Below are 26,661 nucleotides of genomic sequence, written 5' to 3'. Positions count from 1 at the left end.
TGTTTTTTCATATTTTTTCTGGGAAATTAAAGTTATTTTGCTGTTTATTTTTTGAACAAGCATATACATAACTGAAAATGAGCAGGACACTGTAGAAAATTTAAGCAAACCTGAAAGATAGTTCAAATACGAGGAAATTATGCATGTGTGTGTGTTACCTCTATAGTCATCATTAGGGTCACCAGAAGGAAGACTGAAGTAGTACTGGAAGTCTCTCCCCTGATACAGCATCCTGGGAGGTCTGTCTCCAACACTGACACTGTACTCATACATCAGGTCCTTCAGCACAGACACAGACAGACATGTGACGGTTGACATGTAGGCAACAGTTTAAAGACATCGAAGCTGGAGAGAAAAAGGTGACACATTTGTGTTGTATCACTATATTTTTCTCTGTGAAAATATGAACTAGTTCCTGTGCAAATATTTTTTTTTATCTTTTCAGTTATAACAAAAAAGTATCTTAGTGTGCACTTTTTGCATCTTTAAGAATTCACAATATGAGTGACAGCTCCCTTAAACGATCTAACAAATGAGTTTTGTTTTTGTTTTTTTTGTTTTTGAACATGCAACATGTTAGTTTTGCCACTAGGGGTCTCTCTCACATTCAAACAACAACAGAAGATGGAGTTTCATGATTACATGAAGTGGCTCATTAGAGTTGTTATCTTCTTCTGAAAATCTGTCTGACATGACTGACAGGTAGGAATCATGTTCATGAATGAGTTAATGTTAAAGTTTTATTCACATTGTGTTTAATCACATGTGGTGACTTCCTCCCTCACTCTCTGACATATCCAACATCTCTTGCTTTAGCAAGTAGGAACTAGCAAGCAACTGTAAAGAGGAAACACACAGTTACTTTGAATAAATTGTGTATTTTTCTTAATTTAAACATTGTTGGAAATATTTGGTATAATGTCCACAGCTCAGCAACATATACAACATATGTCTAGCGTCTTTAGGCATTTTAATGCAGAAATGTTACATATTACACCTTTAATATGTAACATTTCCCTTTATTTTGGAATGCTCAAATTGTGCAATGAAAACATATTTCTTTTATCTGAATTTGCTTGTTATTTCTCTGGAAAAAATATTTCCAAAATGTAATGTAGTAACATTAAGAGGACTACTTTAAAGTGTTATGTAAGTACATTGTTTTAATATTACAATAATATTATGATATATAATTCTATTATGTGTACTATGTATAATATTGTAGTACTGTGAATTGTAGTAAGATTAAAACACTGAGAAACATAAATGCAACAACAGTGCAATTTAAGATTTTTCCCTGCAACGGAAGGATATGATTTATATCTTTACTGTAAAGTTTTTCTATTTTCAATGCTGAACAGAATCTTTCAATTTCAGTCTTGTTTTTCCCAGTTGTTCAATGTTCCCCAGTTAAAGGGGTGGCAGTGGTGGAGTTCAATTCATAAAATATAGTTTAGTTAAAAAATAAAAGACAAAAACAGAAACTGTGACGAAAGGTACAGTATCAGGGTGTGGAAATATACTTTGTATTTCATAATCATATACCAATACAAATATATTATATTGCCATGGATATTACATTAGAAAGTACGATTTAATGTGACTTAAGCTACACCCAGTTCTGGTCTTCTATTCACTTTTATCCAAATACAGATACTTTTGTTGGTTGAACAGATACAGATACATATAATTACATCTCTGTGCACCTTTAGTATAAATGTTAACAGCCTTCTGTTAAAGGAGAGTCATATTTTTCCATATTTATTAGAAAAATACTTGGAAAGAGCTCACATATAAAGGCAGGGTCAAATAAGAAGTAAGATTTTGGGAGCTTGCACCTTTGTGTATCTTTGTGTATGCATGTATGTATGTGTGTGTGTGTGTGTGTGTGTGTGTGTGTGTGTGTGTGTGTGTGTGTGTGTGTGTGTGTGTGTGTGTGTGTGTGTGTGTGTGTTTACTGAATGAGACAGGAGATACCTCTTTTCCTGAGGTGCAGAAGATGCTGAACTGTGTATGTAACTCCACTCCTCTCACTGGTTGCACCTGGCACGTCATGCCTTTTGGAGCAGGTTTGGTTTTTAAGAACAGCTGAGTCCGGCCAAGAAAACTATCATGAGATTCTGAGAACAACATGTAACAATCAGATTAATATCCAGATCTATAGTAGAAAAAGAAAAGAAATGCAACAGGAGATTATTTGTGTTCTGGTTCAACACACTTCCTCGCCTGGATTGTGATCGGATTTAGGACTTATATTGGACTGTATAGAATCTGTATTTAATGTTCATGTTTATTTGTGATTCTATCTCTTCATTCTCTCAGATTACATTGTCATTATTGTTGTTGTTGACTTACTGGCAGTAACCTCAAGCATGTATCTGCTCCCAGGTCTCAGACTGAAGGGTCTGAACCTGAGCAAAGGGGAGGAAATTCCTGGAAAGATGGAAAAAGAGAAACGATGACTAAAGGTTGAGACAGGTGGATAAAGAGAAGAAAACCTGAAAACCTGAAAACCTGTGTACCTGTGTAAGTGTAGGACTCAAAAAGGTCTCTGTCCACAAGGTCTCGAGGTAAATCGAGCAAAATTTGTTCCTGGATCACAACTGATGGCCTGGAATCCACCAGATTACTCCCCTCCTCTTCATGTAATGTTGGATCAAACACTGAATCATCTCCTGGACTGAAGTTCTCATGATCCACACCTGAGAATATGCATGGATTGATACACAATCTCCCACACTACAGTGACCAGGCATCCCAGTTTGAACAGGAAGAAGGGTGTCCCAAGTCCCAACTAATATTGGTCAAACACTAAAATGCCCCAGTTTTCAATATTCGCTACCAAAGTTTCATCACAATTAAAGAAGCTACAAGGGAGCAAAAGCATGCTCTTCACCCTCACCGTGATATTATGCAGCTTCAGTTGAAATTTGAATAATCATGTATTTATAGCAGTACAATATGCAAAAGAGCTTGGCACAGGTGAATATAGGTCAGCAGGTGTGGTGATCATTAAATGGTCTCTGACCAGTCACAGCACTGGTTTCATCACTCTGAAATAGCTGAGCCAATCACAGTTAAACATAATAACAACAGGTCAGCAATATAAAGAAATTGATTTGGTGATTACTACATTGAACCAATGTTTAAGCAGTAATTCTATGATGTATCTCAGTCCTTTGTTTTGGAGTGAAAATATGGTCATCCTATACCACACTAGTGATTCTTGGCCAATGCAGACATGTACTGTACCTGTGGGTCTTCCTGCTGAAACACCTGGGTCTCCTTCCTCTGCGCTCATCAAGGGAACATCATAATCCACATCTGTCACAAATCATCTTTAAATTACACACTAAAAATCTGCACAGGCCATGCATATGTAAAAGGCAGCCTGGGCTACTAATAATGGATTTACATTCATTAGTTGAACAGACACACAGCTCCAAAATTAAGGCTAATGCTGCTCCATACTTGCTGGATGCTGCGTTTGCTACAGTAACTTTTTACAAGCTAATGTTGCGTTTAAAGTTTGTTACTGCTGCTTCAGAGTGGCCAAACTATTACATTACATACAAACAACATACCTACTCTGTTAGAACCCCAAATAAAAGTATGAGCTTGACAATAAGCATAATATGTCTCCTCTAAAGACCCTACCCACAATGAAAGGCAACAACTGTTTGAAAAGCTGTCTGATCTGGAAGTTACAATGAAATCTGTACTTTCTCCTATGAAGAACTACAAGCTGGGTGGGAAGGCTGTCTTGAGCTTTTTGCATTTCCCTGGATTATACTCTGGAATATGAACTGGTGTGACTCTCATAACGTGTGACTGGCGTGAAATGTTTGTATGTATATGTTTAAATGTCTTGGAGGAAGACCCTACACACTCAATCTTTGATACATGCAAACAATCCTGTCTATTTTTCTTTTAAGAACAGCATAAAAATGGCATAAAAACATACAATTGTAATCATTTGGTTGATATTATACTATTATCACCTAGTCGACCTCCCAAGTCACTGCTCTCCAGGACAGGAAAAGAAAATTCCCAGTCAGCAGAGGAGTCCGAATCAATTGGGAATTCACCGATAATGTCACTTTGGCCAAAGTGGTCTGAATACAGGACGCCACTGTTGTCAAGGGCAAGTGGCTGGTATTCAGTGGAAGAGTACAAAGGCTCTGGAGGGTCAAACTCCCCCAGAGGGTGATAAAAGGGCTCCTCTCCTGGACATAAAGAGGATAAGCTGTTAAATAATTCATAAACTATCCATCTTACTGTAACTATGACCTTGCACATCATTACTTTGTGTTGATTTTCCTTATTGATGTCCAATGCTTTTAAGCTTATGATTGTGAGCATGGTTGACGATACATATTTGCACATTTCTTCACAAGATTTACCTACAGAATCACATCATTTGCTTTTCAAACAATAAAGCTGCTCAAGATCACCTGATCCTGCTGTTGTTATGTGGACTAGAGAAGAGGTAGGCGAGTGCTCAGGTTCTGTCAAACCTGTGTGAGGAAGAAAAGAGAGAAGTCAAGGTTTTTGACAGGGTGTTATTTTCTATTTCAGTACGACCGCTCGGGAAGCATGGGGGTCGCTGTTTTTATCTCACCAGTCACATTTAATTACACACCAGCCACAGTTGACTTCTTTCTGTTATTCTTCCATAATGTTCTGCCGCCGGTCACATTCAGATTTAGCTTTTTGGCTCTAGTTTCAGAGGCATTCTGGGTAGAAGTCACAGGGTTCTGAGGGGAAGTGGCAGGATCATCCATGATGGTGGATGGAGCACTGAGATCCACTGCAGAACAAAACGGGACTAGAACAGAGGTTATTTAAGATGAGATTTTGGTAAGACTTTATAATAACCATCCTTAATAAACGGTAAATATCATAGTTAATAATTATTTCACATCTTTATTTACCTTCTATGACGGGCTTGGAGGACACATTGACCAGGTACAAGCTCCATGTGTACTGAATGTATTTTGGGTCAACATCACAGCCTTCACACGTGGCGCTGACAGAGAAAGACTGATCCCAGATCACTTGTTCTCCCTGGCACTGAGGACAGTAAACTGACACCTGCCTGGATTGGAAACATACAAGAATCAGGAGGTGTATCAAGATACAGTGCACTCTGTAGCTGTAACTTCACTTCAAAGCTTCCAATTTCCATCTGTGCTTTGATGTTAATTTGATTTGCAAGCAGACTTTGCTCCAACAAGGAAAAAGCACAGGGTGTTCTCTGCTTGTTAATGCACTGACGTAGGGTCAATGAAGTATTTATCGATAGTCAGTATATTAGCTACCATAGTTTGAAGTAGTTTGAAGTTTGAAGAGGCAGAGAGTAATGGATGATAGCTAAGCAATGAACTGATGTGGACATGGTCAGCAGCAAAAGGGACTGTAACCACTTAAAAAAAAGTTCACCCCTTTACCTCAACCAGACAGCCTTTTCCAACAGGAAACAGCAACAAAATATTGCTCTATCCAGACAAACCAAACTCCATAGAGGAAATCAGTCATTTTATCTTGCAGACCAGGTGAAAGTCTGGTCAACTTCTGCCTCAATCTGTTAGTTTGCATGTATTGTTGCTTGAGTTTGATGAATCTGCTTACCCTTTAAAATACATAAATCACATAACACAAACAAAGCAAACGGTTGAGCCAGTGGTAGTGCAAAATTACTGAGTAATATTTGGCTCGTATAACAGTGCTTTCCTGTCACAAAAAGGCTGCCAGCAAAGTAAAGTAGTGAAAATATTCAAATTACTACTGCTACCTTTTGTTGCTGACCCTGTCCATAGCTGTACATTGTTTAGCTTCTGTGCTAGTAGCCCTCTCTGCTTCTCCAAAACAGGGGCGTGCCGACCAGCATCTACTGTAGATAATACACAGACTGTTGTCGAAGTACCTCAGACCCTACTTAAAATAATCCGAACTATCTCTTTAATGCACATCAATAGCCTTCAGATATAGTGACTGTGAAATACTGATTATTTAAACTCACCCAATCACATTTGATATTAATGTGAGGAAGATCTCTGATGAAGCTGAACGCTCTCCACTGTAGATGGTGAGTGTGAACCGAAACTGATCAAAGTTGTGCTTTAGGAAACTAGCAGGGAACTTGAGCACAGGCGATGAAGTAGGAACGTTGTGGTGGAAACAGGAGCTGGTGATGGAGCTGACTGGTTTACATGTCCAGCTGAAGCTTCAAAGAGAAAATCAGACACAATGTTGTGTTTGAATGTACATTTAGGTCAAATCTTCCCAGAAGCTAAATAAGATACACCTTATATCCATTAAAAGTTTCTGTACCTGACTGGGATCATGGGGAAGTCAGGGTCATAAGATCTCTGCCCATCCAGGGTTACCACTGTGCCATTCCTCTTGTTAATGAAGATGTTGGTGCCACCCTGGATGGAGGCCACAGGCAGGCTCGGTACCACCTGCACTCTCACACTGTAGTTACTGTACACCACACTGCCCACAATCTGAACCTGCAGAGCAATGACAGCTATTAAAGTCAAACCACAGTCCCTTTTGGAACTGCAATCACCTTCCTCCTTTTCCTTTCCCGGTACTTTGATATGCCATGTGCTCAGCTCATATATGTTGAAAAGAAAAACAAAGTTTGAAGATAGTTAAAGGATGTTGCTAGAGAACCTGTAAAAGTGACATATAGTGCCATATAGTCACAACTTAAGTTAACTAATGTTAGCAAAAATACTAACTAACTTGCTAGCTAATCTACATCTATTGTTACCTCAGGTTCAGAATTAGGTTACTGTAATTGCACCTGTATGTAGATAGTAAAAGAGACATAGGACATTCATCTTGACACTTTTACAAACACCCACAAGCAAAAAAAACATGATAAAATTACTCAAAGGTTCCAAGAACTTGATAAAATTGAGAAATAACAATGAAAAAACACTCAAATGAAAGTGGTTTAAGTGAATTAGCTAATTCACATCAGTCATTAGCTAGCTAGTTATATCAACAACCTAATTGGCTACCTAATCATTCGTTAGCTAGTGAGTTAGCTGGTATTTTTCTAACATTAGCTAACTAAAGATATGACCAGAGGATATGCCCCCCCGCCAAAATCTTTTAACCATCTCCAATATTTTCTTTTCTTTTCGACATAGACAACCCTCACACATAGTATGTCAAAGTACAGGAAACTGGGAAGGAGAAAGTTGACTGAGGCTTCACCAGGTATCAGGCTTACTCAACAGTTATTGGATCACAAACCAAAAGGGGGGCGGGACAATTGTTTAATTTTGGACCATCAGTCTGTTTCCACTGCATCTGCTACTTACCCTGGCTATGGCAGTGTAGGTGTCATAGTGCAGGAGGTGGCTGGGCAGTTCAAGGCTCTGTCTATGTGTGTCTATGAGGGGCAGAGGGAAGACCCGTCCTGCAGAGTCAAACAAAGTCCAGGTGTAGCGAAGGCCTCCTGAAATGTCACAGTCAACTTCAGACTCATAGGTCACGCCCAGACGGATGTGCTCATATCTTCGCACCTTGAAGACAGGAGAGAGAACAGAGAAGGTGCGGAAATGTAATGATCTCTACCATACTACACGCATGTTAAAGGAGCAGTAAGCGATACTGACAAAAGATTGCTTGATTGCTGACTCTCAGCAGGTTGTCAAATTACCAATGCTTTGGATTGGAGACTTGTAGATGATTGATTGGTGACTCTCATTCCCAGTTTGTCGAAATGCTGACGTTTTGTAAATAAGACACAGCAATTAACTATCTTAACCGACCTGTGATTGGTCAGTGTCCTGGCTACATATCCTGTAGCCTGAAAAAAGCCAAGAGGAGGAGGAGAAGTCTAGTTTTCTGTCAGACCACTTGAATTACATTATGCAAAAAGATTATCGTGGAACTCTTTGGAACAGTCCATGGAACAGTCCTGCTGGTAAAATGTACCTGTAGTTGGAGTGGCCCCAGGTTTTTGACTGGTGGAGGCTGACAAGGCTGGTCCACAACAAAGATGTGACTGCCTAAAGAGGCAGAGCTGACCAGGTTAGACACAGTTACTGTCACTCTGAACTCCCCTGTCCTGTAGACAGTAAAAACACAGTAAATATAAACAGGATTTCAGCAAAAGACATATTTAATTTGAAATAAAACTCTGAACTCCCTTATCAAGGTTTGTTAAATGAAGATTTGACAGGAAATTCAAGGTTGTCACATGGAAAAAAAGGAACCAAACTTATGTTAAACATATAAAAAAAAACTTGACTTCACACTCAATATTTCAACTTTATTGTCTGAATGAAAAAACAAAAAACACCACTCATACAGAAATTTCGACTTCCTTATCCCTTCCATTACTACTCTTATGTATTTTTACATAAACACATAATAGGAACAAACATTTTCAATAAATGTTCTTCACATTAGCTTTATATAAGTATTGTTGCCAAAGTATGCACATAAAAGAACATTTTTCAGTTTGATGGTAAACTTCTCAGAGGTCTTTCATAACAATCTATGTAATGGGAAAACTGTTTCTGTACTGGAATTTTTTCTTATATATCAGCCAACATATGTGCCGCTCAGGGGTCGCGTTAACCGAATATTTTCCGTCATTGACTGGTTTTTTCTAAACGGTGACGGAAAAATCTGAAGGTCATCTGTCATTTTGACAGGTTGCAATTCACACTCCTGACCACTTGGTGGCGAGTGAGCATATTAATTAGCTATTAGGTGCGTTCGAGATGAACTGCGCCTCGCCTTGAGAGTAGACGAGATCAGGCGGCCACAGCAGGAGGTGGAGACAAAAAGCTGCAGTCAAGTCGGACAGTTTTCAGTAGACTTACGAGAGAGTAGAGGAAGAGACACGAACATCCTGTTAGATCACCTGTAGGTTACCTGTAGTCTGCAGATCATGATCATAGCTGAAGAAATAAAGTGCGTTTTTGATCGTTGATTGAAGTAAAAATAGAAGAGATCCTCCTTTTGACGCATGTAACATCTGTTCTTTTATCTGCCTTGTAAAGCACTAAACTGTTCTTTTGATAAGTCTAATATAACCCTTATTATTATCAGACACAAAATATCTGCTTGCTGACAGATTAAAACTTCATTGCACAACAGAAGACGAATATGTCGAGCATTAAATATTACAACTACACAGAAAACTAGAAAAGCAATTTCTGAAGAAATTGCGGGTGTGAATGCTTCAAGCTGAAGCCAAACTGCAATGCTGCCTTGAATACAATAAAGTTTTGAACGATTTGAATGTTTGAATGTATGTAGAAAGGCTGACGCCACACCGAATAGCTGCCTGAATGATATAAGGTTTGAATTATGTGAAATGTTTGAATGTTTGAAGAAAGGATCACGCCACACTGAATACCTGCCATGAAAATAAATTAATATTTGAATTTAGTATAATATTTGAATTTTTATTGAAACACTGAAACCACTCTGAATAGCTGCGCTGACAATAAATCGATATTTGAATCATGTAGAATATTTGAATATTAGTTAAAAAGCCAAAGCCAATAGCTGATATGAAAATACAATAATGTTATAATTATGTGTAAAATTTGAATGTTAGAAAGCTGAAAGAACTAAATCTGAAGAAAGAAAGGTAACAATTTTACATGAAGCAACTGAAACTTTGAATTTGACAGTTAAAAAAGACTGCAGTCTAAAATGTCCAAGGTGGACACAGAAAGACACAGACAGACAGAGACACACAGACAGACATGCAGAGCAACAGAGAGAGACAGACAGACAGACTTTTTAAACTGATAATTTCAAACACCTTGACCTGCTTCAGGTGTAATTGTCTCTCTATGAGGTTTTAACTGCTAAGAACTCAGGCTGGTGAAATTGACCAATCGCCTGTGTGTTACAGAACGTTCAAATTTGAATACTGAGAGGACCTAACTGCTGTTGGTTGAATCCGCCAATCGCCTGTGAGCAACAGCACATTCAATTCTAGGCAGACAGAGATAGAGAGACAGAGATAGACGAACAGTCTTTTTAAACTGTTAGTCATTTCAAACCTGGAACTGCTTCAGGTGCAATTGTCTCTGCATGAGGTTTTCACTCAGGTCCTCAAAGTATTCAAATTTGAATGTTCTGTAACACACAGGCGATTGGTCAATTTCAGCCTAACTGCTGTTGGTTGAATCAGCCAATCGCCTGCAAGCAACAGCACATTCAATTCTAGAGAGACAGAGAGACAGACAGGTATGGAGAGTGGCAGACAGAGATAGATAAACAGTCTTTCTAAACTGCTAGTCATTTCAAACCTTGAGCTGTTTCAGGTGTAATTGTCTCTGCATGAGGTTTTAAGAACTCAGGTCCTCTCAGTATTCAAATTTGAATGTTCTGTAACACACAGGCGATTGGTCAATTTCAGCCTAACTGCTGTTGGTTGAATCAGCCAATCGCCTGCAAGCAACCGCACATTCAATTTCAAATACTCCAAACAAAGGCAAAAGTTGAGAAAACGTACCACTCAAACTCCAGCCGTTTAACAAACAACCGTAATTGCTACAGCTAAAAACGGGATACGGTGAGTGAGAGGACGAGATGGCGAACGCAATGGTGCAAATTTTATTTCTGTAGTGTGAAAAATGAGGCCGGTAGGGCGATGGAAAAAACAGGGATCGTCTGCTTTCTTCCAGAAATGTTTGCTCTCGCTTAACATGGGAGCGAATGGGGCAGCCGGTTCGACTTGGCGCCCTTTCGGACCCTGCTCAGCCCAAACCGTTTGTCCGTTGACTTCGACGGTCACACCGCTGCGACCGGCACGGCTTTTCCTACAAAATGCTGTAAAATTTGTGTATGTAGAGCGAACGGTGTGGCCGTAGCGGCGAGTTGAAGAGAAAATTTCTGGATGATTTTGTACCCCCTCTCCACTCTAGCGATGACATCACCCACTCTAGCTTTAACGACCGCACGCAATACACACCCATTATAAAGTCTGAGAAGAGATGAAAATTTCATGTTTTTTAAACTGCTGCTGTGGAAAAACTAAAAGAGATATCGAAAATCGGAATTAGTGACCAAAAGTCCACGTGATTGTAAGCGTTTGAGAGTTGGAATGGAGTTTCTACGTGAATGTATGAATCCATGGCGACAGGGTGAAGTCGAGCGAGTTTGAAGGATTTTCTCATTGACTTCCATTATAACCAAATTTCAGAAAACGGTGAATAATTTTTAAAGTTTGAATGGGATTAAGAAGTTGAAACAAATATAAAAAGTCAGCGAAATGTTGAATATTTTCCAGTTTGAATGGAGTTTCTAGCTCAAAGTATGAGTCGGTAGTCAACGTTTGAAAAAAGGTGAAATTTTGAGATTTCTGAAGATTCCGTAATTCATTTTCAATGGGAACGCCGTTCGGAAAAAACCTGGAATATCTCGGAAAGTATTGAACGTGACGGCTTAGAAAAGTAATAAGGCTCCGGAAAAAATTCAGATGAATGTTGTGACTTGAAATGGTTTGAATCGGTTGAAATTTGTAGAAGAAGAAGCGTTACAAAGCTTTTTTTGAATGGGATTTAATAGGGATGGGAATTTTAACGTGGAATATTTCGGAAAATATGAAAGTTACGGAAAATTGAAGGGGTTTCCAATCGTGTCATAATAAATCTGAATAAATTGAAATTTGAATGGTTTGAATCGGTTGAAGTATGCTGAAGTTACAGGACTTTGAAAAACGCGGCGGAAAAATAATAATAATAATAAAGAATTTTGGTAGTAGAAGAACAAAGGGTATTTTATACAACACGTGCTGTTTGTTGTCAAAATTATGAGCCAATCAGAGCCAATCAGCTTGTCGATCAGGTGACAGCCAGGCGTTTGCAGTCGGTGGAGGGCAGCTGCGGCATCTGGCTCTACAAACTGCGGCCGCCTCGATCTCGTGAGGTTATCGTTGCCCACATGTGCATGACGTCAGAGCAAGTCGGGACCAAGTCGGACACAAATCTAACCGGCATGCACTATGCGGTGATCACTGCTGATCAATTCTGGGCAGGCCTGGATCATCTCAAACACACCTAGTGTCACGGCAGCTGAGTGTCAGCAGCTGAAGTTTCTTCAAAAAGCCCAAAAATGATGATGGTGTTGATAAAAGAGGTACGGTGTGGATTCTCTGTTCAGCTTGTTTGGACTGAATATTAATTAAAATGAATGAAAAGTAAATGCTATTGAATATGTAATTATTATCATTTTAAAAATTAAAGTGACGGGTAAAAATAGATTATGACGGGATTTTTATGACCCTGTCAGTCAAAATGACAGACAACGAAAAAGTCTAGCGCAACCTCTGGTGCCGCTACTAATATATCTGCAATAAGTCTAGTTCTATTAGCAATATCCTTTGCCTTTACCTGAGCTACCGTGAAACTAATTAAAAATCAGTACTAGTTGTGAAACTCACCTGTGGAAGACATGCTGTTCTGTGCTCTGTCCCAGCCTGGATGATCCGTCTCCGAAGCTCCACAGGAAGGTGACGTCTGTCCCCACATTGACCCGACAACTCACTGTCACTGTTTGATTCAGCAGGACAGACGGCTGGTAGAGGAGCCTGTTTAGCTTCACTGCTCTCTGGACTACCAGTGGGAACACATCGGAGGTCATTGTGGTCCGGCCTCTTGACAGGACTACAACTATGTCATACCTACAATGAAGAGAGGGGGTAGTCGGTTGTAAATATAAGCCTGTACACTGGCAAATGCATTCTATTTCAGGTACACCATCTCAAACTGATCAATTATGGATGGGAGAGTGACTTAAGCTTAGTACAATGGAACTATGCACTCCATTATGGAGTTAAAATATACTTTATATTTTATCTCTTACTCATACCTGCTAGGTTTTTGGTATCTTTTGGTGACGGTCCTTGAAGTGGTTCTGGCTGATTTTGAGTCTCCAAAGTGCCAGAGGAACTCCACAGGATCCGGTACTTGAGCCACAGCCAGGAAAGTTATATCTGTATTTGTAGGATAAGCTCGTTTTTCTGCATAAATCTGTACTGCTATGGGACAAAACAGAGAGCATGTTGTTATTATATTTATATATACCACCAGCTTTAAATACTTGACAGGGAGGTAATAAGAACAACACAACAAGAACAAGTTGTGTCAAGAACGTGGGGAATGATGATGAAGAGAGCTAATTTGCTTCCACATATTTTAATTTTTCACTCAAGTCAGTGAATGAAGTCATTAAGTTGTGTTTTTGCACAGGTTATAGAGTTATGACTTTGTACAGTAATGTTAATCAGGAAGGCTGGCCTCCAACCCCTAAAGCTAGTTGTTGAAGCAGCTGCTGTCATAAATACTAATAATAAATAATGAATTTCTAAAAGAAATTTGCCTAACGAAGATCAACATGTTTAGACCCTGATTAAAGACAAAGCCAGAGTCATTTACATGAAAAGAAAGTCACACTCCTTTTCTAAAGTGAATTAATTAATGTTCAAATCTATTGTACTGCTCAGTGGGTGTTAGTCAGAAATACTTCCTCACCATTGTCAGCCAGGCTGTGAACAGGACTTTGACTGGTAGGTGGTTGCCACGTTGGATTAACTCTAACTTGTGTTGACGGCTTCCTGTTCCCTTCAATGCACACCCTCACGGTTTTATTCTGAGAAGACACTCGATTCTCAGCTCGCAGCTCAACCACAACTGTCCCTGTGTGGTTGAGAAGCAAAACCACCGCTGCCTCTTCTCCTGTCGCGTAGCTGCTGTTTCTGTACACTAGTGTTGCATTCACCAGCAGAGACACGGTCACATTTGACCCTGCTGTGACACTAAATAAAACATAGTGTTTCTGATGTGCCATGATCACACTGGGAACGTTCAACACCAGCTCTCCGACTGGCTCTTGAACGAGGATGTGTGTGCAGAACGAGGCCAAGCTGACTGGGTTAAAGGCCTTAACTGTCACTTCATAACATCCTGCTATTGTAAGAGACATGTTTATGTTCCACTCTTCAGATGTCCTGCTCATCACAATAACATCATCCAAACTGAGAGTCCAGTTCACTCTTGAGCCCATGCGGCCAGCAGGGCTCACAACCTCCAGGCTGAATTGCGCATGTGTCGAAACTACTGACCTCCAACTCCCAGAAGGCCTCAGGGCATGTATGTGCTCGTACACCATCAAGGATTGAGGCAGGACAGTGGAGAGCAGCACTGATGAAGGCTCAATAGTGGAGAGAACAGACACGGTGAGGCGATACCGTCCTGCAGATGAGGGGAGGCGACAGCGAAGGTGGAGGTGCAAATGGCAGCTGGAGCGGTTGGACTTGTGGACGTGAGTATCAAAACAAAGATGTAAGCAGGTGCTACCATGACAATTTTGACCGAGATTGTGATCACAGTTGATGTTGCCATGGTTGCTGTGGTTACAGCCATAGTGAGTCATTTGGGTTGAATGATGTTCAGCTTTATTGTCACTGACGTTTTCATGATCATTCTTGAAGTCACCACCTAAATGATCCTTTGTGCCGGTGCTGCTGTCCTCAGTGTTCAGCGTGAGGTTCAGGACAAGGAGGTGCTTCATGGTGGTGAACAGCTCCACGTCCACAGAAACGCCCTCTCCAGATGTCAGCTGACTCTCTGATACACTCACTCTGAGGTCAGAGACAGCAAGGTGCATGACCACCTGCAAGTGTAAATGTGAGATCAGAGGGATAGTTTGGATTTTTTTTAAGAGAAGGAGATGAGTTACTTCTCAGTGGTCAGTGTATAGCCTGCAGTAGATGGCAGTCAGTACACCCTCAGTTTGGAGAAGCAGCAGGAGTACCAGTGTGTGAAGCTAAGCAAAGTGCTGCTGTGGATAAATATTATCAACAAATCCCATGTCTGATATATTGTATTTCTCTGTGCCATGCAGCTCCATTATTGTCAAAAAGCATTAAAAACACAACAGTGAGCAACATTGTTGAACTAGTTGACATGTTTCTTCATTACATTGAACATGGGCAACAAAGTCACACACACACACACACACACACACACACACACACACACACACACACACACACACACACACACACCATCCTGCTGCTGCTGCAAGTATTTGCTAACTCACCAAATGTGTATTGATTCAAAGCTGGATATAGTCCCCATCAGATGCTCTATTTATTTCTCTTTGAGTACCACTTGTTAAAGAACTACAGTGCTGAGCTGTTTTAGGAAATTACTCACAACTTCTATTGTCTCCTGTGTCCATCCGTGGGCACCTGAGGCGTTCACTGCCACCATGTGAACTCCCTCTGTTTCAAAGGTCCAGTTCTGAAGGCATTTAGAATTTAAACATGAGAAAGACTTGAGTTTTTGGTTTTTTTTACATGCTTTTACATCTAACAAAACACTTTTTTGTTATTCTAAATCACCAGATCATTTATCAACCAGCTTTTCTTCTACACTAACAGAAATGTACCAATTCTTACTACTGTGTTAGATGAGCTTTTGGTGTCTTTAATTTTTAACTTGATATTGACAGGATTGTGATCTTTCTTATATTCTTTGTTTTAAACTCTAATCAGGCCTCATTTAGGTAAGATTACAAGATTTTGTTGATTCACAACCTCCAGAAAAATCCATAATCAGACTGTAAAAATACATTATAATAAATTAAAAAGAGGAAACTTCATCATTTAAAGCTGAAAACCTTTGATTTTGACATTCATGTGCATCAGCTATTCTCTCAGCCCTACTTACCACAGTGCTGCTCAAACAGTCGGAGTTGGGGAGGCAGACTGTCTTAACACCCTTTGTGTTTTCCCCTTTTTCCTTGTGAGTGAACCGCCAAGAAAACTCTGCGGCCGGACCATCGCCCACGTCTGCCTGCAGTGTGACGGGTTCACCCAGGTACACTGCCTCCACTGTCACGCTGCTGGAGACTGTGGACAGGAGAGGGATGCAGGAGGGGACGCCCAGGGGGCCACGAATCACTGAGATCACCAGGCTGTGTGGAGGGGGCTGCAGGACGGAGAGTTGGAGGGCGGAGGAGAGTGTGGAGAGGACGTTGGAGACACTGACGTCTGAGCAGAAAATGAAAAGAGAAGAAGCAGAGAGGGTTACTGCAAAATATAAAATACTTTTCACTTTTAGTCAATTATTTATTCATCATTAAACTAAATGTGTTTGCTCTTGTTGACTTACTGAGTTCATATTTTCCTGGAGTGTCTAAAATCCAATCAAATGACTCAACAAAGGAGCCATCATCCAACACGCTGACATGATGTGAACTTTGACCTTTATGGGTCGCTTCCTGAATCTCAACAGTAACGTAAGAGAGGTCCTGCCCTCCCACACCCACGATCCCTAAAAATCACACAAAAAATAAATTAAAACATGAAAAAGAAACACTACTGCATGCAACAATTTCTTTTTAAATTATGTAATCATTCATCAAATATCCTGATATTCTTTTCTGCGTTTAAAAATATTCTTTCACATTAAAATGCATTAACAAGCTCATTTGTTCAGCACAATATAGATCGTCTTTCCAAAATAATCATTATTTTAGAATTAGATCTATAGAAGTTACCTTTTGTACATCATTCTTCATGATTATAATTATATAATTAACTTTATTTTAAAATATATGATAGAAATAGATTCTTGTTGATCATTTTAAGCACAAGATGGTTGTCCAGAGGCAATAATGGGAAATTTGTTTTCCATTGCAATACACAATTTTGTGTTTCTATTTTGTATCCACATATGTAGAGTAATACATGGTTTGGCTCTCATTTTATCCTTTGTTTTCACATTTTATTATTCTTGCCTTTCATTCCTGTTTTTATCCTATTATTCATATTTTTATTCTTTTATCTTGCTTTCTATTGCTGCCGGTCTCTGAGAGTTACCAAACATAATTTTGTTGTATGCTATAATGACAAATAAGGTGTTATATTTTTACTATTTTTTTTCCAAGTCCAAATTTTATTTTTTTTATTTTATTTTATTTTTTTCTAAAATAATTGAACCTTTAAAGGTTAGAATAAATGAGGAAACGCTGACTACACAAATGTTGTCTGTCTTAAATTCAATCTACTTTTGGAACAATCCTGTTAGATAGACTCTGCTCTGATAATAAAAATCATGGCATAATTGCTGGAATTATAAAAAAATATAATTAGTTAGTATCATTTATTAAAGCCATGACATAAATCCATGAAGAATTTACAATAGACCAAAAATTAATTTACACAGTTCCAAGTGCAATCATAGAAAATAACTGTTAATGAAATAATTGGGGGGGAAAAAAAAACATTTTTGCTTAAACATCTTTATCAAATCAAACTTCTATTCTGAGTCAAAACTACAGCTGACCTGTGGGCTGGTCCGGGCATCCAGCCAGCCTTCCTGAAACTTCCACAACAAAAGTCTTCCCTGCCTGCACTGTGTGTGGAGAGACAGACAGATGGACGCTGTGTAGAAATGGTCCTTCAGTTCTATAGAGAGCCACCACACTTCCCTGTCCACCTCCAACAGGCAAGGAGAGGACACTAGAAAAGTAAAGAAAAGGAAGAAAAGAAAAAAAAGAAAAGAAATGGCATTATGGAGATTTTATTGCAGAGGTGAAACAGATCCAGTGAACCTAGTTAGACACTGAAAATGAAAGGAAAAGACAGCAATGTGGTCTCACCTTTCCCCTCTGCCCTCTCCTCTGATAATCTTGGTCCCTGCATCTGAAGATTTGTTGAAACACTCAGTTGCCACCAAACCATGTTGCCTGTTGCCACAGTAACAACCCTCTGAGGTCAGTGCAGCAACCTGATACCTTCAACAACAAAATAGTACTGAAAGTTAATAAAACCCTGCGCTCAGCTCATCTAATATACCAAAAATGTTGTGTTAAGTTTTAGAAAGACTAAATTTGGAGAGTAAAACTTTTTGCTCCAATAAGCTACATGTTATCGTAAATTTAAAAAAAAAAAAAAAAAAAAAAACTTACTTCTAACATAATGTTTGACTTATGTCAACCAATATCCCTGAGTGAGCACAGGGAGCAAAGCACACATTTTATTTTAATGTTAAAAAAAAAAAAAAAAAAAGATTTCAAAATGCATGTCTTTTTTAAAATGCCCTGATGTTTGGAATTAAATTCTGTTATCTAAAATATTTCAAAATGAGAAAATGATTTAACAACATTTATAATACATATTTCAGGGATTTAATTTGATTGATAATTGGATTTGATTTTTCATAAATTTTTATTCTACAGTTTTCATACACAATAGAAGATGACTCTAACACAGGTTACTACTGCCACCACTGAGAAACTACTGGTCTCAGTAGGAGTATCAAAAAATATTAATACGTTGTAGATATACTGCATAAAGCATTATAAGCTACAAAGAGCATAGTGGTAGTATAATATGATTATAGTTATAGGCACTAATAAATATTCATAATTGCATTTAGTAATAATCATAACACATTATAAAGCATTTTATAATGACTTGTAAGGTGTTGTAATAATTTCTTGTCAGTCACTGACATTTTTTTTAAAGTGTTATAGTGTAATGTAATACTCAAACCCTCAGAGGAACGTTTAAATGACAAGAAAACATAAATAGCAGGAGTACATTTATGAAAGTACTGTTAATTGAGTATGTCATTTCTAAATGCACAGCCTATTTGATTTAGCAATGCTTTTCCCCCTCAAGAGGCAGGTTTAGGACTATTTCATTAGGGAATTTCATTACTTCACTTAAAGCACCCAATGACCAAGTACCTTATACTCACATCATAATATATTAAAACAGTGATTAATATGCATTGGAAAATGATCAAAATGTTTTGCAACTACTGCAGCACCCAATGACCACTTAAAGTAGATTATTGTCACATCATATTGCATTATAAGAGTGATTACAGTGACACTGTAAAATGGTCATGTATTACAGAATAATAACACATATCAGCAATTATGAGGGTGTTATGATACTTGACCTTATAAGTCATTATAATGTGTCATGATTATTGTCATCAAGCATTATGAATGAATTATGAGTGTTTATAACTATAATTATATGGTGCTGTAAGCAGATCACAGTGCATTTTGAAGCATGTTTATAATTTATTACAGACATGGGCATCATAAAGTGTGGATTTTCTCAATACTTTTACACAAATACACAAATATACAAACCCAATGTATGCATTATATGCATTAATGCACATTAATGCTTTAAAACCGTGATTATATTGTATCATAAAATTATTATGATGTGTTACAACTATAAGAATTATATTACTTACTATGTAAGTATTTGGACGATTTATGAGTGCTTAAAACTGTAACTATTCAGTGCCATAAGTAGATTATAACGCATGTGATACCAAAATAATAAAGTTGTTTTCTTCGTATTTTTTTGGGATACAGCGTGTTCAGCTCACTGTTGAATCTTTCAAACTGAGAGCTGAATCTTGTGTAGAGCATTAAAAACAAAGTGTCATGCTGTACGCTGAAGAAGGGCGTCTGACCAGAAACGTCCGTGCAGCTATGGACTGTCAAAATGAGAATGCCGTCCTATTTATTTATTTATTTATTTTTATTTTTATGTTCCTTTTAATTTTTCACATGTAGGCCTATAGGCTTCTTTACTTGACATGCATCTGACTCAACGTGCTCTTGCACAGTTTCCCTAAACTCACCCCTCATCCAGGCAGCGCACAGAGCAGATTACCGGGTCAAGGTCACGGGCACCTTCGGGTGCATAAAGCCTGCCGCTGGCTTTGACGCAGCCCGTGAACCAGGGTGAATTATCGTCATGATCCAGTGCAGAAACTGCCTCAGAGGCGCGGTGAAAAAACGGATGCAATGAAATGAGCGAGCAGACAAAAACACCAAACATGTTCGAGGGCGCAAAGGAAACTCAGCTGGACGGTTTGATGATGACGAGCAAGTTTCAGAATGAGAGGTGGGGAGAGATGGGGGAGAAAAGCAGGTGCTGAGTGAAAACATGTAGTGTACGCATATAGTACGAGGTGTGTGGGAGCTGAGAACAGAGAGGGACTGTATGCAAATGATTGAACCGCTTAGTGAAAGTGTATGTGAGAGTTTTTGATTCAAGGCCGTAGTGTAGTGCATGTCTCTGATCCTCTCCACTTATGCGGTTTTCCTGTTTTTTTTTTAAGAATTTAAATAAAAGTGAACGTGCTTTTTAACATAATTCTGCTCCCTGAAGTTAATATCCCTTTTTAATGCCGTGTGTTTTCTTCTATTTATTTGGTGAAAATCAAACATTACAAAGGTCACCATTCAATAAAACAAAGCTGAATTCCAATTATTACCCCACATGAGTTTTCCACACAAATTAAATCAAATCCCAGAGATGGACAGTTTCATGTTGCTGTCGAGAAAAGCTGGGCGACATAGCATAAAAATAATATCTCAATATTTTTAGGTTATTCGTCAACATACAATCTCGATATACGTTACTTTTTCTCTAAAATAACATGCAAATTCTCAAATAGTGCAAACATATGATGATCGTACAAAATATGATGCATGCTGTTAAACCAGTGGTTTTCAAATTGGGGTCTGGGGACCAACAGGGGTCCTTGAATGGGTTGTAGAGGTAAAAGGAGGAAAAGAATATTCTTTCTTTCATCACATTTTTTTTGGAAGGTTGGAGGTTGGAACAAGGGAAGAAATAGCGTTGAATATTTTGAATGATTATAATTTATTGTGTTCCTAGTTTAAAAATTGATTATCAACAAAGACTTATTCAAGTCTAACAATAATAATAATAAAAATACTTGGAGGGGACTCCTTAAGACAAAACGTTATTGAGGGGGTATTTGACATGAAAATATTTGGAAAACTCCAAATTAAACTACCTAACTGTATACAAAGCAGTTAGGGTTGGGTGATTTGGACATTGGTGCTGTCACGAAATATTATTACAATAACCTTTAAAACCAGGAAGACGACACACGCGCCATATCCCGATATAGCATATCCAAAATGTCAGACTATACCTAATTTCATATCATGGTCGATATAAATGAATATATTGCCCAGCACTAGTCTGAAGTGCTGGTTCTTTTGTCACAGACATTGCAAAGCTTATGTGTCCAAATGAAGCAAAGAAACTCGTGGCCACATTGAGCAAAAAACAAGAAAACTGTAGTGAAAAAGAGGAACAGTTGCTGTGCTGCATGTAAACTTTTAACCTAAAGATCTGAATGATAGTGCTGTTATTAAACTCACTGAGATAAACTAATGGAATAAAGTGACCTGGCCACACGCCCACATGCTTTACAAAGGCCTACAAACTGCATCACAACAAGGAGATGAATTATCTCCGTACAGCCACGAGTGAGAGAGACAGTCTGCGTCGAGCCACCAAGAAAATCCCATTATTGATTTGATTCCGTTGTTGACCAACAGCCGACTGGACCACATCAGGGTCAGACATTGATCTTTATGCTTTATGCTTTCTTCTTCTTCTTCTTAAATTTTTGCTTTTAAATGGCAGGCATAGGTTTTACCAAGGACTATTACAAACATTTTCCAACTTTACAATTATATATCACAATAAAATCACGTCCTTGCGGGAAGGTGGGACATAGTTGTGTTTAGTGCCAGAAACTGACGCCTGCGAAATGTGACTGATGGCGAAAGACACTGATAAATCTTAATCTGGTCATTTTAATGTTTCCTATGTTTGCTTTTCCTCTAATTCCCTCTCACAACATAATAAGTGGCAAGTTAAAGGGTAAATTTTCATACTTCCACTGTTTTTCTTTTACTTATTTCTCTATGTGTAATTTAAATGGTCAAAGTGTGTCTTTGGGACTGTAAAGGACAAGTTAAAGAGAAGATTCCCTTTGATAATATAAACTGGTTTGAAGCTGGATGCTTTCTTTTGTTTATGTTTTTTTTTTGTGTGCACTGTAAAATATCATACAGGAATTTAGTAGAATCAGCCTATCTCTTCTCATTAACTGAAGTTTTATTTATTAGTCAATTAAACTTCAAATGTCTCTTCATTTTCAGAACACTTTAGATACTCATAAACTTCTAACTTTAAGTATTTTGTCTTGGAATTATGAGTTAAATGAATGTACTGTACAGAGTTCAATCAACTCATTAAATTAAGTTTTCAATGAAACATGATTAGCATATTAGAAGACCAGCATGCATTGTTTGACAGTAAACACTCCTGAATGAACCATGATGAAGGTTTATTTTGCATTCAGTCGCTACACCTTCACACTTAAAATTTAACAAACTAAAATAAATATAAAATGTGTGACTGTGTGACTGAACAATTGTTGGTTCAACCTGATATCTTAAGCTTACTGGACATGTTTTCATATACAAATAAATTAATATAAAATTTGACTAGAAATGCTTATTTGTTTTGAATCATTACAAAGTTACTTCAACTTGTCTTTCCAGATTCGGTCAACTTAAAATTTTTAATGCAGCCCAAACACTAACCTTTTTAAGTTAAAATAAATAGGTTATTTTTACAGTGCTAAACAAAACACCTGAGAGGAATGGTAGCATTCAAGTTATGTACATATGTCTCCAGTAAAGTCCTCTTGTAGGAGCCTGTTTAAGTCAATCCAGCTTGACCATTTCCTAGTTAATATCTCTTAGTGTATGGATTATGTTGATTTCTCCATTGTGTATATTTGCTGAACAATATTTATTCAGCCCTCATTTAGGAAGCTTGAGGCTTTACACACTTACAAGTTATGCTTTATTTTTTAAATGCAACCTGAAGGACTGTCATAAGGGCTGTACCTTTACTCTTGTGAGTTATTACATACATATAGAACATTGAATTTAAAGGGGATGGTGGATAAGATTACCTCCTCTAAAGTCTGATGAATATTGTTCCAATAGGTGACTTGATTTGTTTTAACTCAAAAAAGTGTCCAGGTTACCTTGAAAGTTTAAGTTGATTTAATTTGAGGTAATTTTGTAATCATTCAAAACAAGAAAATGTTATTAGTACAATAAACTTGATATTAGTTTGGTTGTACTTGACTAAACATGTTCAATAGGCTTAAGAAATTAAATTGAACCAAAACTCTTCAATCACACTAATGAACATTACAAAGAAATTTGACATCTTTTTTACATTTTTTCAGTTTGAAAAGTCAGTTCTTCATTTCAGACAGAGCTTAAATTTATTAAATTCTAAGTTGAAGGGGGTAGAAACTGAATTCGATAAAAACCGTCATCATGGTTTACAGTGCTTTCATTACTGTGAAGAAAAAGACTTGTATTAGAGACAAAGCAAATTTCTTTTTTAAAAAAAAAAGAGGCTCTCAAACAATGCATGCTAATCATATTTCTTTAGAAACTTATTTTAATGAGTTGAGTTCATTCAACTCATTATTTCAAGTCAAGACTTCAAGTTAGAAGAACTCATGTTTGTAAGTTCCTTAGTGTTCTGAAAACAAATACTAGAACTTTAAAGTTTATTTAACTTAAATAAATAATACTTGTATATTTATGTTAAGTTAATGAGAAAGAGTAGTTAATGACACTAACCCCTGTATATTTTTTTCTTTTCTTTTTCTTTTTTTACAGTGCAGGACAGGGCCAAAATATATAAGCATGATCCACATTCCACACATGGGCTGGCACTGTTTCCACCAATCCGGTAATGAAGAATGGAACCAAACTCTTCCAACAGAATTCCCTACAAATAAGAGAACTTGTAATTTTCACTGTATTTGCAGACCACGCACAGAGAGAACCCTATTACTTTCCTTTATTACTTGCTTGTCCCGTTTCTCCGTAATAGTCGGTGCCAGTTCTGATTTTCTTTTTTAGATGTAATGGTACATCCTGAAAATAATGATCTCTATTCTCTTATCAGCGTTACGAGCAACATCCGGAGTCTTCAAAGGCATTCAAACGTGATCACATCTGTTTCATTAAAGGACTGTGGGGCCAAAGTGTTATTTTAGGGACCAGCCTCGCACAGAAGCCTATCATCTCCCAGCTATGAAGCCATGAGTGTGATGCAGTATGAAAAATACCAGTCTTAATGGTCAGTTGGTTTAATTATTCAGTCTTGAAATGTGTTTTCTCTGAAAGGTAGAAGGATCGGTTTGAGCTGTGTGGATTACTGTGTTTCAAGTCTCTTTCCATTTGGTCGGGGGCGCCTCTCATTGGCTTCATTCGAGGAAATAATTCAAAAATAACGTTTCAAAGTGGGAGTGAGGGGAAATAATCTCACCAGCAGTGGTGCTTTTGAATTTGACAAAAGTATACATGCTAGCACGAACTCCTTCTCAGCTCACACATTTTTGCAGAGCACTTAACGGCTGTGGGGCTGAAAAATGCATATAAAACCTCCAAAGAACCGGTGGACGTCTGTCCTCTGCGTCCAGTATGCCCTGAGAGCCCTTCAGTGAAAAAAAAGCGTATTCGCCGCGCAGCTAACTCCACCGGTCTACCTTAAAAAACTCTTCCGGCTTTCCAGACATCCCCTTTAAGAGAATTTCGCACTGCTCGGTGAGACCGTCGGGGGGCGCTGTCAGACCGCACCATCTCCTCTGGCTGACTGTACCAGAGAGAGGCACAGCGGGGGGAATCAAACACATTTTCTCTGTGCATTTTTTATACGGAATGGGCGCATATTTGGGCGATTTCGTTCCGACTCTGCGCTCAGGCGCCCGCAGACGTCTTCACATCATGAAAACACCAAGCGAACATACATTTGAACACAGAAACACAAACTTATCTGATCTGATTTCCAAAAGGACTAAATGGCAAGATTTTATTGATTATTTAATATAGATTCAACTGCGTATATGAGAGTAAAACAGATGCAGGAGTGAACTTATATTTGACGATCTGGATGTATTTAAATTGGGATCATTCCAAATGAATTAATTCATGATGAAAATTCATAACAGTTTATTTGCCGCGGGATCCCCGGGAACCCATCCAAGCACCCCTGGTGGTCCCCGGATCACACTTTGAGAAGCACTTTCTATCCAAACCCTAAACATCAATATGCAGCGCTGTTGTCGTGACGGAGCGTAAAGACAACCCCGGGCCTATAAGCTTCAATAACCTGCTTCATTCGTTAAGCGCACGCTGTGTTTTCAGTGTGCGAACACGGTGATAGAGTTAATAAATGATAATGTCAACGAAATCTTTAAAAAGAAGCTGCCAGTTCAGCGTTATGGCGCTGCGTAACGGAGAGTCGTAATAAACAGACGAGGCGTTATGTAAGCGCCCCTGCCGAGGACACAGAGTCCGCTGGAACCAGTTCAGCTGACTGTGAGGTGAAGTCGCTTGAGGTGGAGCGATTTTGGAAATAGATAATGTCATCAGGGTCAAACAGGGACGTAGTGGAGGAAAATCAGCCCTTTAATTCGGTTCATACACCTTTTTATTTGCATAATTTTAATGCGTTTATCGGCAGACATTAAACCGCCAGAGAGGAAATTAAAGAAGAGCGTCTATGTGTGTCTATCAAGATATGTCTGTAAAACAGAGGAGACGTTAAAATAAAATTGAAGTTGTTCATATGATGATCAGCGACTGGAGCTCATGTTTGATCTGTCTTTTCATTCACCATCACCTCAGAGACAGTAAAGAGTAAAGTTCTCCTCATCTCAGTTGCTGAGATATTTTATTTAAAAAAAAAAAATAACGATTGCTTCTTCTAAAATATAGATCTAACAGTCTGTGCTGGAACTTCTATTTACTACCCAAATTATTTGTCATTTTCTGGAGGAATATTAACCTCTTGTACCAGCTTTGTTGGCTCATTTTTTAGATGACCTTCTGCAAATTAAACTAAATTTTAGTTAATTGATCTTAAAGGTGTTAAGGTCTGATCTCACCAACCTCCACCTTTACAAAACCATCAAATGAGACATGCAGCAGCTCGAATACGTTTCTTTTTTAATCGAGTAATGTTTCATAAAGAATTCTTGTTATGGCAGTGGTTTGTTGGTTTCTGTTCTATATGTTTTCATGAAAAATAAATGCAGGACTTATGAATCCTTCTGACCAAACCAAACTCACTCTAAATCGAGGATACAACATAAATCATATGTACAACGTGTAAATGATTGTTACAGAAGTTTCAGGTGTGGCCACAGATGTCTGTTATTGGACATCCTCACGGCACTTTGAGTGAGGCTTTCTAAATGTGATTACAAGCTGTTCATTTGTGATATTTGAAAATGGACGCGGACAAACATTTTCTGTTTGGACGGAGAGAAGAAACGCGCTGCATCATGTTGCCAAAACATAAATGAAACAAGATGAGCAGATTAGGCAGTCATGGCAGCGAGTTTCACCCAGAAAAAAAGAGACAACTCAACCCTAAATCAACATGAAAGAAAATGAATTATGTGAAAAATAAATGCATTTTATCTGAAGAAAGAATAATGGGAAGAAGCAGCTGTTTCAATGTGTTTTTGTTCTGCAGAGATGAAACAGCTTGTTAAGCTTTACTCTGTTCTATTATTCAGTAGCAATTATATTTTGTATTTCAAGTTTCTGTTTGTTTTGCTTCTGCAGTGGTTTTGATATTTTTTGTGAACTGCATGACATAGTTTTCACCTTTCTGTCTACACTTATATGAAACAACTAACTGTATATTGTGAATGATTAATGTAAAGCAGAAATTCAGATTTCAGT

The 26,661-nt window shown here is 38.2% G+C and overlaps 1 protein-coding gene across 1 annotated transcript in view; it reads right to left on the bottom strand.

The window, feature by feature from the left end:
- pkd1l1 (polycystin 1 like 1, transient receptor potential channel interacting) overlaps nucleotides 1-19,879 on the bottom strand; it is a 49,933-nt gene extending 30,054 nt beyond the window's left edge. The window contains 22 exon segments of the mRNA XM_084747170.1: nucleotides 159-279; nucleotides 1,978-2,120; nucleotides 2,356-2,433; nucleotides 2,523-2,702; nucleotides 3,253-3,324; nucleotides 4,002-4,226; nucleotides 4,455-4,517; nucleotides 4,643-4,828; nucleotides 4,935-5,098; nucleotides 6,023-6,226; nucleotides 6,334-6,515; nucleotides 7,341-7,544; nucleotides 7,960-8,092; nucleotides 12,437-12,676; nucleotides 12,865-13,030; nucleotides 13,527-14,667; nucleotides 15,213-15,299; nucleotides 15,729-16,051; nucleotides 16,173-16,334; nucleotides 17,349-17,524; nucleotides 17,665-17,799; nucleotides 19,680-19,879. Of these exon segments, the coding sequence (XP_084603296.1) occupies nucleotides 159-279; nucleotides 1,978-2,120; nucleotides 2,356-2,433; nucleotides 2,523-2,702; nucleotides 3,253-3,324; nucleotides 4,002-4,226; nucleotides 4,455-4,517; nucleotides 4,643-4,828; nucleotides 4,935-5,098; nucleotides 6,023-6,226; nucleotides 6,334-6,515; nucleotides 7,341-7,544; nucleotides 7,960-8,092; nucleotides 12,437-12,676; nucleotides 12,865-13,030; nucleotides 13,527-14,667; nucleotides 15,213-15,299; nucleotides 15,729-16,051; nucleotides 16,173-16,334; nucleotides 17,349-17,524; nucleotides 17,665-17,799; nucleotides 19,680-19,879 (4,585 nt within the window).
- Between the last annotated feature and the right edge of the window lie 6,782 nt (nucleotides 19,880-26,661).

This window comes from Lutjanus erythropterus, chromosome 21 (assembly GCF_056507025.1).
Source record: "Lutjanus erythropterus isolate fLutEry1 chromosome 21, fLutEry1.hap2, whole genome shotgun sequence".
NCBI classification, from domain to species: Eukaryota; Metazoa; Chordata; class Actinopteri; order Lutjaniformes; family Lutjanidae; genus Lutjanus; species Lutjanus erythropterus.
The sequence above is the reverse complement of the archived record's forward strand: the minus strand, read 5'-3'. Positions and strand labels throughout refer to the sequence as shown.